General features: G+C 45.1%; 1 protein-coding gene across 2 annotated transcripts in view; it reads left to right on the forward strand.

Moving 5' to 3' along the window:
- Window positions 1–553: 553 nt before the first annotated feature.
- MTMR12 (myotubularin related protein 12) overlaps window positions 554–16,710 on the forward strand; it is a 66,052-nt gene continuing 49,895 nt past the window's right edge. For both annotated transcript variants that reach the window (XM_047093758.1, XM_047093740.1), the window contains exon 1: window positions 554–681. In XM_047093758.1, the coding sequence (XP_046949714.1) occupies window positions 601–681 (81 nt within the window). In that variant the 5' untranslated portion in view covers window positions 554–600. The remainder of the gene's footprint in view (window positions 682–16,710) is intronic.

A 16,710-nucleotide genomic window follows, 5' to 3' on the forward strand; every position in this document is an offset into this window, starting at 1 on the left:
AACCTGGACGTCATCGATGTGTATCTGGAACTCATACGGGGGATTTCGATACACCACACTTCTGGAAGTTTTACACCAAGACGGCAAGCAAGAAGAGAACGAAGGCAAAGAACAACTGCTCTCAACTTAGTGACCGTAGGATCATTGGACGACAGCGACATTCTTGCTATCCAATCGCCGGGGAGTCCGGAGAGAACGCTCTCTGGATTGGTCTGAGGAAACATCTCTCCAGGTTCATTCAAGAAGTAGCTTGGCGTGGGGCTCCGGCCGGTAGTGCCTTCTGGCCAATCACAGAACGCATGAGGCGGGTTCTGCCGGAGTGGAGCCTATCTCTGAAGGCGAATCTGCGCCCGACAGACCCGCCCGCCGCGAGCGGAGGGGGCGTGGTCTCCGGTTGCGGGTTCCCGACTCCCTGGGCTCGCGCGCGGAGTGGGCGGGGCGAGCGGTGTCAGCGGCGGAGCCGGATGCGGGCGTCGCCGGGGCCGCAGCGGCCCTGGGGATGGGCGGAGCCCCAGCCGCCAGTGCTGGTGGCCGCCGCCGCTGCCGGAGCCCGAGCGGCCGCCTCTGCTCCCGCGCGTCGCTGCTTCCTAGGGCGGCGGTATGCTGGGGAAAGGGGTAGTCGGCGGTGGCGGCGGCACCAAGGCGCCCAAGCCCTCCTTCGTGTCGTACGTGCGCCCAGAGGTGAGGGGGCTCCGCGCGGGCGGGGCGTCAGACTGGAGCTGCCGGGGCTAGGGGCGCCGGGAGCCCCCTCCCCGCTGCGGGGGAGGGCCGCGGGCGCTTCCTGTGCGGGTGCGGGAGGAGAGCCGGGCGGGGTGAGGCCCTCGGGGGCGCGCTGAGATCTGTCGCGGGCTGAGGTGGGGACCTCCGGCGCGGGCCGGCAGGTGCCGGAGCGCAGGGCCCGGTCGCTGGCGACCAGGTGAAAGGGCCTGAGCCGGGAAGGTGCTGCGGCCCGGGACCCCCCTGCCTACCTTGGCGAGGAGCTGGGGTTCTGGGCACCGCGCGGGAGGGGAAGGGCTGGACGCTCCGGGCTCCCGTGGGGACCTACCCGGAGCCCGCCGTCTGGGTGGGTCTGCCCTTGGAATTTCTCAGTTGAGTCTTCAGAGCTGCCTGCTTCTAAGAGGGCTGTTTGATGCCGCCGGCGGGATACCGTGCACTGCCTCCCGCCTCCCATCTGCAAGCAGCACAGTTCTTTCCCTTGTGAATTCCCCTCTGTCATTTCTTCCCCCTTTCATCTTACCCCCACTTGCTTTCCTCCTGGAGTTTTACTCTTAAGTTCATTCATTCATAAAATATTTTTTGACCTCCTGCACTATTCTGAACAAAACAGATCTCCGCTCTCCTGGAGCGTATTTGATGGAGATCAGAGTAAACAACAAATAGAATAAATATGAGTATATTATATGGTTATATTAGAAGGTGAAAAGTATCATGGGAAAAAGAAAAGGCACCATTTTCCTCCATGTCACAGTGGCATTTGAGCAGACTTGAAGGATGTTGGGGTCTGAGGGAAGAGTAGTGCTAGTAGAGGGAATGGTCTGGAGTGTTGGAGGCTCATCAAGGAAGTCAGCCCTGAGGAAGCCTAGTAGGTGAGGGGGAAGAGTCCTAGGAAACCAGGTTAGAGAGGTTACAGCTTGTTGGCCATGCTGAGGACTTCTTGAGTTCCCAATCCAAATGCCTAATGAGATGTGTTCTCATTTTGGATTTCTGAAGGTTTTTCCTACTCCTCTGCCCAGCACTTTAATCAGCATGTGCACGAGCACTATCAAACCTCTGGTCTTCAGCTGTCTTCCTACCCCTGTAAAGCACAGGCAGGTGGGCTGTGGATGAGAGGTCTTGATCAAGGAATGCTTCCATAAAACCACCTGGGGCCTGAAGCCTTTGCACATGCATCTTCAAATTCACAATGTGTGTGTTTCCTCCAAATGGAGAATACTCTTGAAATGGGTCTTATTTTTAATCCTAATTGAAAATAAAAACCACTTCTTCCTTTGATGCTTGATGAAGGAGTCAGGGTCATCTTGAATTTTCAATAGGTTTCCCTCGTATCATGAGTAAGTAATGTCAGTTTCTCTTTGTGTCTTTTATGATTGATTTGATCTTTAACCTTTCCTCTTCAGTGAGATTGAACTACACATGGAAAGTCTGAAATGTGGCCAGAATTCAAGAATGTTCAGATTTTTCATCCACCAAGTGCACATGTTGTAGTTAGACATGTTTTCCCTCTTTGCCCACGGTGCCTGATATATTTCCTTTGAGGGGTAATTAGGGAAGGGGAGTGGTTCAGCCCCCAAATGGTCACATTTTTCAGATCCTTCTAGTTGGCAGTTTTGTTTTCTTGCTATAAAATAATGCTGTGTAGATACTATGTTTCTTTGTTGTAATCTGTCTCTAAAAAAATTTTTTTAACAGAGGGAAGGGCTCTGACCTAAATTGCTTATGGTTTTTAAAAGATAAAGGTATGAGGGAGTGAGAAACCAATTTGTTTTTTAAGTGTATAGCTTTTGCTAGATATCCTATTATTGGAAATTCATGTGAGCAGCGTTGAGGCATAGCTTATGTACCTCTGAAAGTACTGAACCTGGTAACCTTCTGTTGGTTCACTCAGTAGGAGTCGTCCCTCACAACACTTTTCTGGACTGCCATTCTTTTTCTACTGCTTTCCTTCATATTGCCCTCATCTTTACTGCTTTGGTGTATGTCTTCCTATCACATTTCTTTGTATGCGGTTTGCTTTTGTTAGCTGGGAATTTGCAGGTTTCTTAGGCATCTTTTTGCTGGTAGGTCACTGAGCTGCCAGAACAATCTTCACACCTTATGATGTAATGATACCTGTGCCTGGTAATGAACTTGTTCTTGGCTGATTAGATCTTGGAAGGTTCAAGAGTGGCTTTCTTCAGTATGCTAAAGAGTCTGTCAAGAGTCAGCACTTTGTGCAAAAAACAGAAGTACTTAACTGGATAAAGTATTTGAAGATGATGCTTTTAAACATGATGGCTTATATGTTTTTTTGTGCTAAGATTGACATTGAACAGCCTAAAATGAAGGATAGTAGTTAGTTTCCACGTGGACCTCTGCCAGAGTTAACTTGGGTTCTTCTGTCATTGATTCTAAGTCAGTGAACGCGAATGTTAAAATCCTGAACTGTAGTTTAGGACCTTTGGTCATGTTTTGTAAACTCTGCCCGGAGAGTTATAAGTCAGTAAAGCTTGTAAGTGGGAAGCCAGTGGCTCTGGAAATTGAGGTGAATAGGAGAGAGAGGACTGGATCATTCTTGGTGGTACCTGATGGCTGGTACCTAGAAACATCTCAGCATCACTGCCCCAGCTGAGTCCCAGACAGACGGTGCAAAGGAAATTGTGCCTCTGTACAAGGGGATCCCGGGGTGCTGGTCTCCCCTTCAAGGAGGCATTTGGTTATGGTTTGGGAGCCAGATCCGCTTTTCTTGGTAAATAAAGGAGAAGCTGTAGTTCATTATAGAAAAATAATAAAAGAAAGACAAAGAATTTTTTATTTAAAAAAAAATTTTTTTTAACGTTTATTCATTTTTGAGACAGAGAGAGACAGCATAAATGGGGGAAGGTCAGAGAGAGAGGGAGACACAGAATCTGAAACAGGCTCCAGGCCCTGAGCTGTCAGCACAGAGCCTGACGCGGGGCTCAAACTCACGGACCACGAGATCATGACCTGAGCTGGAGTCGGACGCCTAACCGACTGAGCCACCCAGGCACCCCGACAAAAGAATTTTTTAAAGGAAAGTTATAAGCAACGTGGAGTGTACCCTGTCAGGTATGTGTGTAGGTGTCTGCATATGTCTTTTCCAAAGTGGGATTAATATTGCTAATCATATTATTTTGTAATCTGCCTTTTCACCAGAGATCTATATTGTAAATGTCTTTCCACGTCAGTTGTTAACCTATAATGTCATTTTCAATTAGACCCAATAGGATGCTTGGGTGACTCAGTTGGTTAAGTGTCCTTAGGTCATGATCTGCAGTTTGTGGGTTCGAGCCCTACGTCGGGCTCTGTGCTGACAGGCTGGAGCCTGCATCGGATTCTCTGTCTCCCTCTCTCTCTGCCCCTCCCCTGCTTGCACTCTGTCTCCCTCTCTCTCAAAAATAAATAAACATAAAAAAAAAAATTAGACCCATTTTCCACAACAGAAATACTGTGATGGGGAGATGTTAGGTAATACAAAGAGCCAAAAAAAAAAAAAAAAAAAGGCAGAGTGATTTTTAATGGATTTCTACTTCATCACCTTCTCTGGTGCTGAGTATCAGTTCTGATTGTTCAGGACTGCCAGTTCTCTGGTCAGTTACCTTGAAATTGTAAGCACTGGTTTGGTAATTTATAGTGATTAGAAATGCTTATTGTCTGTGCCAGGAAGAAGCTGTAGTTAGAGGACCATTAGATGGTCCTAAGGGAAAGTTCTGATTTAGCAAGAGCCGGGTTCATTGTGATAAGGGAGTTGAATAACAGCTTCAGGGTGCTCCTGCGTTCTCTGAAACTAAGACCAAGAAGAATCCAGCTTTTAGAGTCTGTGGTACTTGTGTCCATATTTGTATGATTTTCCAAGTATGATTTAAATGGACTTTCTAGTAGAATTTAAGTCAGTGTTTGACTTGAATACACTAATAAGTTATCAGTTACTTACTTGTAACTCACAATCCTGAGATCAAGAGTCGCATGCTCTACCAACTGAGCCAGCCAGGTGCCCCCCCCATTTGTGGATTTTTAGATTTGGGAGAGAATTTAAAGATAATCTCCACCACTGTACTCTTCTTCTGTAACACAATGTGGAAGTGCGGCCTCGCAAGGTTAAATGTCCTGTCCACACCACAGAAGTATTTCAGACCAGAGAGAACTGTCTCCTGGAGCCAGTGGTGCCCATGGCTAAGCCAGGCCCCCGGGAGCTTAGGGAATACATAGACATGGGAAGAAAAAGCAAGAAAAGAAACAAAGCTTGAAGAAGGTTCAAAAAAAAAAAAAAAAATCCAGACTTAAGAGCCAATTTTATCTTCTCATTTAACCCTTAGGGAAAAGAATGCATTTGATTGCCTAATCTTCACTTACCACCATATCTTTTCATGGAAAGAAGTGAACCTATCTATGATCTAGTGTTTTTCCAAGAGGTAATGGCCGGGCGGGGGGTATATATCAGAATAATAAAATGAATAATTACCAATATTTATTAGGCACTTCTGTGTCCCAGGAACTGTGCTTCTCTCATTTCATCCTTTCAACTATCTTATGCAGTGGATACTATTCCCTCCGTTTTGTGTGTTTAGATGTGGAGAGAACCAGTGAAATTAGTACCTTGCTCACGGCCATAGCTGGCAAGGGGTGGTGCCAAGATTTAAACTCACGCAGTTTGACTCCAAGGCTGTTCTTCCGTACTTACATTTATGAATGCAGGGAGTATTATTAGTGAAACATGCCTGTAGTCATGATCGGCATTCACATGCTAAAGTGCTTTCTCATTCGTGTTCTCTAGTAGCAGTTTTGTTCTTGGCTTTTGTTAGCTTCTCCACTAGGTGACTGTGAGTGGATACAAGGGCCCCTTGGAGATTCATTCAGCTGATATTTACTTAAAGCACCTGCAAGTACGAGGCATTGTTCTAGAGGTTGGGGATACAAAACAGATGAAATGATTGAGGTTATTTTTGGTGAAACACTACTGTGCTGGACTACTGACTTTGATGAGTTGGGTGGATCCGTGGCTAGAAGAGATTGGCTTATCCTAAATCAGACTTCCTTGCTCAGTCCCAGCAATAAAAAATACCTTTAGGGGTGCCTGAGTGGCTCAGTTGTTTAAGCGTCTGACTCTTGATTTCAGCTCAGGTCAGGATCTCACGGTTCCTTGGATTGAATCCCAGAGTCAGGCTCTGGGGTGACAGCATGGAGCTTGCTTGGCATTCCCTCTCTCCCTCTTTCTCTGCCCCTCCCCGGCTTGTGTGTGTGCACTCTCTCTCTCTCTCTCAAAATAAATAAACTTAAAGATATACCTTTAAAAGCAAGTCTAGATCCATTCACTTTTCTTTTTTAAAGACTCTTAACTTTTTTCCATTCCAAACTAATTTTTTGATGACTGCAGAATTTTCTCCTTGAACTTAGAGGTCATTGACAGTGATATAAAGGACATCAAAAGTTCTTCCTAAAATGACCACTTTCTTAGCTGTGGCTTTTATAGTCTGATGATCTCTCCAAAGCTTCCGCTTTTTCTCTCCTGCATGTGCTTCCTGCGGCATCTCCCTGGATCCTTTCCAATACCATTCAACTTCTGCAGATGGAGCATCAAAAGATGTCATGAGGCTACGTCCGGCAACACTTCCTGCAGCTTGATCGAACAGCTGCCACACTGACAGCCTCTGTCTCAGAACCCGATGCTCTCCTGCACCCTACTTTCCTCTGTGATGGTGAAACCATCAAAATGTTGGCTACCATCACCAAATGTGATGGCTACCATCGAAATCTTAGGCTGAGGGCAACCCATACTAGAAATTTAAAGTTCTAGATTTTTCTCTGAGCATCTTCAACAAGATGTTTGACATTCTTGGAATAATTTCACATTAAACCATCCTGCATGACGGTGTTCTTAGAATTGGATTTTTTAAATCACCTTAAAAGATGTATACCTATTTTTATGATAAAGACAATATTAAAAAAAAGAAAAAAGAATGTAACAAAGTTGCAGACTTCCGAAGTTAGAAAAGTAAAATTACCATTAATTATGCTATCTTAACCAAAGCAGTTATTTCCAGTTGTTAGTATGTTCTTGCTTTGTTCCCAGTCATAATATATGTAAAAATGTATAACCTGCATGTGGTTGTCATGTTTGAAGATGGTACTGCTGATCTGTGACAGGAGAGTGTGCACTTTGAGTTGTTTTACCAGCAGGAAACTACCCTTAGTTTCCCATGAGTTATGCTTGTGGCTTCTGATGTGTTTTGGGGAGACAACAAGAAGATCGGCGGGTTTGCAGTTTAATGAATCATTTAAAATAAACTGCTTGAGAGAGGTTGGGAGGTAGGATAGAGCTGGAATAATTCTTTTTAAAAATTTTGTATGGAATAATTTTAAAAAAAATTTTTTAAAGTTTATTATTTATTTTAATGTTTATTTTTGAGAGAGAGAGAGACTCTGAGTACATGTGGGGGAAGGACAGAGATGGGGAGGACAGAGGATTAGAAGTAGGTTCCATGCTAACAGCAGAGAGCCCTATATGGAGCTCAAACTCGGGAACCTTGAGATCATGACCTGAGCTGAGTCGGACACTTAACCAACTGTGCCACCGAGGCGCCCCAAATTTGTTTGTTTATTTTGAAAGAGAGAGCACAAGTGGGGTGGGACAGAGAGAGAGGGAGAAAGAATTCCAAGCAGGGTCCATGCTGTTAGTGCAGTGAGCTCAGGAGCCATGAGATCATGACCCCAGCCAAGGTCAAGAGTCAGATGCTTAACCAACTGAGCCCTCCAGACGCCCGGAGCTGAAATAATTCTTACAACCTCTAATCTTTTGTTGTTTTGGGAGGATGAAGAGGGGAGGTACAAATGGAGCAGAGTGAAGCTGCTCAAGAGCTGGAAGGGCCACAGGGCCACTTCTGTCCTCAGTCCCCTCTGCATGCCTCCAGGGTCACAACTCTAAGGAGGGCAGACAACCGCTTATTTTGGCTGTGAGTGAGGCCATCCTCTAAGCCTTGGTTGTATGTCTACCTGGAAGATGGAAATCATAATAATAATAATCTCTGATAGGTATATGTGAACATTTATGAATATTAAGTGTGATTATGGAAGTCCTTAGAGTACTTGGCACATGGTTAGCCTTTAGTAGATGTGGGCTGTTGTTGCTGTCACTAAGTTGTTGGTCAGGACCATTTGGATGGTTTCAGAAAGTGCTTAATCATTAATCTTAGAATACAGAAATCTTTCCCAGCTAAGGTATTAATGAAAGTGGAGTATTTAGTTGTTGTGGTTGTTGCCATGGTATCATGCCCAGAAAATTCACTGTGTGGTAACTCTTTCTTAGAGTGTTTTTCACTATCTCTGAAAGTTTCTTTTCCTCTTTTCTTTGTTCCTTTATATATTTGAGAATGATTTAATTATATTTAAAATTCCAACCTAATGAGAACACTTACTAGTTGACTTTTTTCATTATTAACATTTGGCCTTTGACATTTTGCTAGTTTTGTGCTGGAGATGTATTTTTCCCTCTTCCCTCATTTCTTTTTTTTTTTTTTTCTTTTTTCTTTTCTTTTCTTTTCTTTGCTTTTTTTTATTTTTCTTTTTCTTTAATCTCTGCCTCCAACATGAGGCTTGAACTCACAACCCTGAGATCAGGAGTCGCATGCTCTATTGACTGAGCCAGCCAGGTGCCCCCATTGTCCTTCATTTCTAATGACTCTATTGTAGGCCAAATTTTGTCCATGTATCACATCTGTTCAATGGTTTACTTAAGATATGAGTAAGTAAAATCAGATTACCCCTGGAAGTAATAACTTTATTTAAAAGGCAGTTGCAAGCCTGTGCTGTTTTGCTTTCATAGGTAAATACTTTTCCTAAAATAGTATAATCATCACTTTTACCTCCTGTGCCCCTGTCCTTCATTATTCCCTATAGACTTCAGTGGGGGAAGCCCTTCAGAGGTGGCATCTAAGCCCTCAGTCATTTGCTTTTGGGAAAGGGAAGGGTTGCAGCCACAAGAAAAGCAGGGCTTGTGAATGGAAGTCCTGGACACCTTGGTGAAATATTTTGAAGTCTGCCTTTCCTTTTTATAATTTAATTTTATTTTTTTTAAGATTTTATTTTTAAGTAATCTCCACACCCCAAATGGGGCTCAAACTCACAACCCTGAGACCAAGAGTCACATGCTGTTCCAACTGAGCCAGCCAGACACCTGTCTACCCTTCCCTTATGACAGATTGCCAACCCCTGTTTGAGACAGTGGTCCTGAGCTGCTGGGTGTGTTGCTTTTCTTGCTAAGAGAGTTTTAAAATTCCCAAGAATACCTTGAAGGCAATGAGCCCAGATTTTTGGATAAAAAATCTCACTGTATTCTTACCTTTTCTCTAGACATACAATCGAATTCCTGTTTTGCTTTAATCCCTTGAGATCCACTTCCCAGTGTGGTTTCACCTTTCAGATTTTTTTTCCTCAACTGTAACATTGAATGACCATCTTCCCTGCAGGCTGACTTTGAATGTGATAAGAAATAACCACGTGTACATGACATGACTGTTAAGATGCTATTATTTAAAAAAAAATTTTTTTTTTTTTGCTTATTTTTGAGAGAGAGAGAGAGAGAGAGACAGAGTGTGAGCAAGGAAGGGACAGAGCGAGAGGGAGACACAGAATCTGAAGCAGGCTCCAGGCTCTGAGCTGTCAGCACAGAGCCTGACATGGGACTCGAGCTCACGAACTGTGAGATCATGACCTGAGCTGAAGTCAGATGCTTACCCGACTGAGCCATCCAGGCACGCCTAGATGCTGTTATTACTGATAGTCACTTGAATTGGGAGAATTATCGATCGTGTACCTCCCATTTGCACCGTGTTAGAATTAGGAATGCATAAAAACAGTCTGTGCTTTCAGGGGGTTCACATTCTGTTAGAGAGACAGCAAGTCAACAGATGGCTCTAATGCACAGAAGTAGGTGCTGCCTGTTCATGAAGGAGGCGTGCACAGAATGCTTTTGGAGCACAGAAGGCTGCGGCAGCATTTGGCCTCATGTGAAGGCAGCGTAGGACTTGGTGAGGGCAGTGTGAGGGTGGGTGCTGGTGTGGGGAGGAGGGGGATGATGTAGTGGGCAGGCAACAGGGACAGCTCGAAAGGCTCATGGGCATGTTGGGCCCAGGTGGTCGAAGCATCTGTCTCATACCTTATGTAAGGCGTGGTGGGGGGTGAAGTGGGCTAAATCCTGAAAAGTAGAATCCGAGGGGTGCTGCTAGGACACGCAGGCTTGTTATTCTGCTTTCTGCAAATACTGCTTTACCATGAAGTCAGTCTGGCCCTTTGTGAGCCTGTAGGCACCTTCTCGTTTGCTCCTGGTTCCTCTTGGTCCAAGACCACGGAAAAGCTCCTATTCCAAGGCTTTTAGCTCCTTGCCAGCTATTCAGCTGACCTAGTATTTGTGTAGCAGTCCTGGGAGTGGGGCAGGAGGTTGGTGCACAGAAGGCAATGCCATGTGTGTTTGCAGCTGTTGTTAGTCATGTCAGTTAGCTTCGACTCTGAGATTCTGACAGCCCTGTAACTGCCACCTGCTACTTTTCTCCAGCACTTGTATACATTCCAGTGCTACCCTCTTTAACTTTTAGTGTAATGTGGTTAAGAGCACAGCTTTGGAATTAGAGCTCTGCTACTTGCCTTGTGGATTTGGTCTGGGTATTTAACTTCTCTGAGCCTCGGTTTCCTGACTTCTGAAATGGGAATAAAAACAGTTGTGTCTAGCTCATAAGATTGTTAGTCTTAAGTGAGGCAGTCCATCAAAGTTAACATAGTACCCAAAGTGCAGCAAACCCTTATTAAATGTTAACTGTTATAGTAGCTATTACCTTTTACCCCAGAAGCTGCAGGGGTGTGTGTGTGTATGTGTGTGTGTGTGTGCACACACGTGCGCATGTGTTCATTCTTTGGGCCATAAGTGCAGGTCCCGATAGTGGCGACATTTCTTATGTTCCCTTCTAGCATTGTTCTTCCCTTGCACTCTCAGAGGCTGGTCACCAGAGTGCGGGGTGCTGTCCCTTTTGCAGGTGCCCACAAAGGACGCCTTTCCTCTCCATCCAGAGGGCTTCCCTTCCTTCATAGCTTTCTTTTTCAGTAAGCTCTTTCATGGATTCCTTCTCTGTCCTTCTCTCACAGTGTTTTTCCTTGTCTTGAAGGCATGCAGGAGGACCTGAGGTTTGGGCAGTGTTTCATGTCCTGGGCCTTCTGTCCGATCCAGCGTGGCTATCTTCCTTTTAAATTAGCCTGCCAGTGGCCCCTTCTCTCCCCAGCCAGCCAGTTATACTCCTGGCCATCACAGTTTCCAGGGTTCCCTTGGGGGGTGCCCTCTTTGCTGGTTTGTCTTCACTTCCATTCATTCCTCCCTCCTTGCTGTGTTTGGAACCACAGACCATAGATGCTTACCTGGTCTCTCCCTCTACCTGAGTCACCCTGCACGGCACAGCCAGGTTCCTGCTGGGTGCAGCCTGCGTGTGTCATTTTCCCATTTAAGAGTCCTCCTGTGTGCCTGCCGCTTTCCCAAATCTTAACACCCTTTCCAGACTCACTGCAGATTCCTGCCTTCTTCTGGTTTGTTGAGAGAGTGTTAGTTTGCATTTGGGAGGCCAGGACTCTGTTCATTTTTTTCTGTGTGATTTTGAGGGAGCCCCCTTGACCTCTTTGGCTGTCATTTCCTGATTCATAGAGTTGGCCTAGGCAAGTGCTTTTCAACCTATTTTGCCCAAGGAAATTAAAAAAAATTTTTTTTTAAGTTATTTGAGAGAGAGAGTGCGTGAGCAGGGGAGGAGCAGAGAGAGAGGGGGAGAGAATCTGAAGCAAGCTTTACGCTGTCATCATGGAGCCCGATGTGGGGCTCAAACTCACAAACTGTGAGATCATGACCTGAGCTGAAACCAATAGTTGGATGCTTAACTGACTGAGCCACCCAGGTGCCCCTCCCCCCCCTTATTTTTTTTTTTTAAACAGCATGGTTCTTTGGGGGAGCTTTTTCAAAATAAATACACTGTACCAAGTCCTGGTTTAGAGATTTGAATGTGCTTTAGGGTCAGGGAAGGGTGTGGGGGGGGGAGGGGCACCTGCTGTAAGTATCCACATTTTTTTTTTCTGTTAATTATTATTTTTTCCTTCATCCCCTATTGAGAACTGCTATTTCAAATGAAGTCATAGGGGAAACCCAAATAGAGAAAAGTGAGCGAGGAGTGTAGTGGGAAAGGCTGCTGGCCAGGGAACACTGAAGGCCAGAGCCACTTCAGCCTCTCTGTGTTCGCCAGTCTTTCCTAATTGGCATTCTCCCTTCCTTTTTGCCCATGGTACAGACCGTCTGTAGCTCTGGGTTCTTTGTTGCTACAGTCGAGCATTTATTTTCTACTCCTTGTGTGTCATTGCTTTGTGTCTGCAGATCTTTCTCCAACAGAGCTGTAAGCTCTTTGGCCTGCAGTGCCACAGAGTGTGGCCTCCTGGAGGTCACGTGGCTTCAGAGAGGACTGTGGCCATCCCAAGAGGGGGCCTCAGGGGAGCTGGTGGGAGCATCGTTCTGAGCCTCTTTTTTATTTCTCCGGGAGAGTGATTGGGGTGGTGAGGTGAGAACTGTGTGTAGGCCGTTAGTGTGGTTCCTGACTCTGTTCTTGGTCTCTGTACCCCAACAGTCATCTGTTAGAGTGATTGTTGTCAAGAAGCATGAATGAGTAATGCTTTTACTGTCATTCAATAAGTGATGAGCTGTCAAACCAGAGTGAGGGACTTAATTTGGGTCTTAGCGAGCAGTTACTTTTCTTCCTTTAAGAAAAAAAAACCGAGATAAGGGGAAAAAGCAGTCTAAACGTGAATGCAAGGATTTAGAATGGGCACATGAGTAAGTATTGCTTAGCTGTTAGGGTAATGCACTGTTACAGGTTGTCTCCTGTTTCCCTGTCCTGAACACTTTTTACAGTTGAAAGGACACTTGATGCTATTATTTTGTAATAGGAAAAAAGTTTAAGATTCGTAGTTACCTAGGGCTCAGAGTGGTGTTAGGGTGGTGTCAGGGAGAATAGGGGGGATGAATGCTAATGGGTACCATGTTTCTTTTAGGTGTGATGAAAATATCCTAAAATTGATTGTTGTGATAGTTGGATAACTGAATATACTAAACACCACTGAATTATGTGCTTTAAGTAGGTGATTTGTATGGTGTATGAATTTGCCTTTTTTTTTTTTTTAAGCAAACTCTGTGCCCAATGTGGGGCTTCAACTCACAACCCCAAGGTCAAGAGTCATATGATCTACCAACCGAGCCAGCCAGACGCCCCTGAATTTGTATCCTAGTACAACTTTTACAAAAACAAAGTAAAAATCAAAAGTACTAAGCCAGGTGTCGGAACTCCTGCGAACAAGTTCTGGCTTCATCACCTGTTTAGCTGTATGAGTCCAGACACACGATTTAACCTCTTGGAGCTTCATTGGCCTTATCTGTAAAGCAGGGATGAGAATACCTTACAGGATCATTATCAAGATAATGACATGGGACATGTGGAAGTGGACGTAGTGAAACCTCCAGCAAATTATATATTTATGTGTTTAAGTTAGACACATATTTTTGTGTATAATAGATGCTTAGTCTGAAATGTTATTGAAAGTTCCCAACAACCCTATGAAATGAACACTTATTAAAGGCTGAGACCTGATCTGCATGGTGAGTAAATAGCAGAGTCCTTAAAGACCAGATACCTGAACCGGCTTAGTCTGTGGTCTGTTACTTTGAGCCCAGACAGAGATTGTCAGTTCACCTCTTACTGCATGTCTGCTTTCCTGGCTTCAGATACTGTTTTCTTGTCAGAGTAATTGTTGCTTGTATGCCAGAGAGTGTATAGAGGGTATAGAGTGGAGCTGTGGTTAGCAGAGCTGTTACCTGGGCATGCTTTCAGAGGGGACTGAGCCTGCTAGCAGGCTGGCTCTAAAGCGAGTGAAGCCCTCTGGCCAGGAGCAGGGAACTAGCAGTCTGGGAACCAGCTCCAGGAACAAATCCTGCCTAGATTTCCAGCTCCCTAGAATTGGACAGTAGGTACATTCATTTAGCTTCTAGGCTGTATCTTCAGTGATAGAGCTTCATATTTAAAGTCTGGCTTTGCATGTGCCCCTGTCCTATTGATGGGACTAGAATGTGTTCAGAAAGAAGTGTGACAAAAGTTGGTAAGACTTGGCACTAATCATATACTTTAGTACTGATCATACTTAGGTAGTAATTTAAAAAAATCTGTCAAGAACTATGCTTAGGATAGTTAAAGAATATTACCAGGAAGAAGAATTACTTGTCTCTTTATATGTTTCTGTTTATGCATTCTTTTAGTAGACTTTTCTTGACAATTTACTATCTGAGGCTAGAAAATACATACAGGTACAGCCTCCTCCCCCATTTTGTGTCATCGGTTGGGGAGGCTGACAAGGTAAGAGATTGTTGCAATACAGGAGGGAGGGGCGATCGGAGAGATCTTGGCAGGGGTCTTGAATTGTGTGGACGGTTGAATTGACTGATGGGCCCAGTGGCTTCACTGGGAGCTAGATGGTGACAGAGTGGCTGTGGTCACGGGAGCATGCAAAGTGAGAGGTGATGGTGGCTGAAAGTAAAAGCAGCAAAGGGATGGACAGATGTGGATGGATTCTGGAGCTATTAATAAAGCAGAGCAGACAGGTCATGAGGGGCAGGGAGTAGTAAAGAATGACTGCTGGGTCAAGGGAGGTGGGGGGGGGATCGGTTAAATAGGTGGTGAGGATAAAGGAGTGCATTTGTTGTGATGAACACTGGGTAATGTGTGGAAGTGTTGAGTCACTACATTGTATACCTGAAACTAATACTACACTATATGCTAACTAGCCGGAATTTAAATGAAAACTTTAAAAAAAAGAGGGACATCTGGGTGGCTCAGTCAGGTAAGTGTCCAGCTCTTGATTTTGGCTCAGGTCATGATCTCATGGTTTGTGAGATCGAGCTCCGTGTCTGCACTGATAGTGTGGAGCCTGCTTGGGATTGTCTCTCTCCCTCTCTCTTTATGCCCCTCCCCCGAATAAATAAAAATAAATAAAAATGAAAAATAAAATAAATAAATATATTAAATATATTTATATATATATAAATAAATAAATAAGTAAAATATACATAAAAATAACTTTTTAATGGTTTACTTATTTTTGAGAGAGTGCGCACACGTGTGCGAGCTGGGGAGGGGCAGAGAGAGAGGGAGACACAGAATCTGAAGTAGAATCCAGGCTCTGAGCTGTCAGCACAGAGCCTGATGTGGGGCTTGAACCCACGTACGGTGAGATTGTGACCTGAGCCCAAGTAGGACACTTAGCCAACTGAGCCACCCAGGTGCCCCAGTAAATAAACATTTTAAAAAAATTAAAAAAAAAAAAAAGAGAAATGAATGACTTTTGGGTGTCTGTTGATGGGACCGATCATTGAGTCAGAGCCCAGAGGAGGATGAACAGGTTTGGTGGTGGGCAGCAGAGTGATGAGCTGGTTTTAAAATGTGAATTTGGAGGATGTTAGGAACATTCCAGTGCAGGTGGGCAGGAGGCTGTTCAGGTGTCTAGGCCTGGAGCTTTTGAATAGAGATCTGGAGTGAAGAGCCCTTTGGGGGTCATCCGCTATATTGCTGGAAGTGACGTGAGTGGGAGAGCTTGTGCAGGGAACACGGGTCTTGTGAAGAGGGAGGAGGACCCCGCCTGGAAAGGAGCCTTGCAGAGGAGCAGCCAGAGAGTGGTGGTTTGGCCTGGAACTAATTTCTGCTTATTTTCAGGTCTCAGTATAAATGACACTTCCTGAGGGGAGCCATCTTCTCTAACCCTGTGTGAGTGCGGTTTGGTGTTCCTGCTGTGTTCCCATCATGGCCTGTCCGTCCCCGAGAGCAGCGCTTCGCACACATCTTTGTTATGCATGTACTGTGGTCGACTCCTGTGTGCTCTGGGTGGGGAGGCAGAGGCAGTGTGTTCTGTTCTCTCCTGGGTTTGCTGTGCTGGAGTACAGCAGGTACGCGAGAAGTGATAGTTCATCGGTGAAAGAGGGTGCGAAAAGGCAGGGGTAAGACGGTGCCCTGGAGAAGGATGTGGCCAGCAGGCAGAGGCAGGTTATATTATAGTGAAGAATATGATTCTGATCAGGTAAACTGAGGCTCAAGTCTCACTTCATTTAACCTAGGTCGGCCTTGTTTTCCTCATCAGTAAAATGGGAACGGTAATGGCTGTTAACAGAGTTGTGAGGATTACATGAGATGATGCAGTCTTGATATATAATCTTTTGTAGGCTTCTAGTATTTATTTCATTGTTCACCCACCGTTCCAATTATGACTTTTTATTTGTCTGGATTTAGTGAGAGCAGAAGTCAATTCTTATTTATCTTTTTATTCTCAGCATTAGGTATTTAGGATGTTCGGGAGCTGTTTGTTGAAATGAATTGGTATGTATTAGAGATGGGTCACCCCGCAGCTCTGAGTAACCAGACATTCAGCTTTAGTGTTGACTCACTAGATTCGCTCCTCGGGCTCATCGGAGCCCTGTGCTTCGGGCCACTCCTTCTCAGAAACAGAGTTCTGAGAAGAGATGCCATTGACAACGTTTTAGTGCCAGGCCACGTGGATGATCCAGGTTCCGGTAGGTGTGTCTTCTTTGGGCCATCAGCTTGCGGAAGAATGGGTGGCAGTTGTCACAGATTGCCAGGAGAGGAGCGCTTCTGGCTCAGCGTGGGGTGGGCTTTTTAGATGATGTGGGGGCACTGGCAGGTCCTAGGGGTGGGTGGTACTCCTGCGGCTCCTTTTGATCTCTGGGGTAAACCGTGCGGAAACAGGAAGACTTGTTATTCATGCCCTTGTTCTCTTTTTAAATTAAAACAAACAGTAGCCAAAACATTGGGGTAAATGTTGAAATAAGGAATTAGTGACTACAAACCCCAACTCCCATCCTACCACTGTGGTAGAACTGTTCCCCATTTATGTTCAGCCACTGTTGTGACTGAACTCAGGCCACTG

The sequence above is a fragment of the Lynx rufus genome, unplaced genomic scaffold (assembly GCF_022079265.1).
Source record: "Lynx rufus isolate CCGP_SWC_20201006 ecotype Redwood Valley unplaced genomic scaffold, mLynRuf1.p SCAF_1, whole genome shotgun sequence".
Classification (NCBI taxonomy): domain Eukaryota; kingdom Metazoa; phylum Chordata; class Mammalia; order Carnivora; family Felidae; genus Lynx; species Lynx rufus.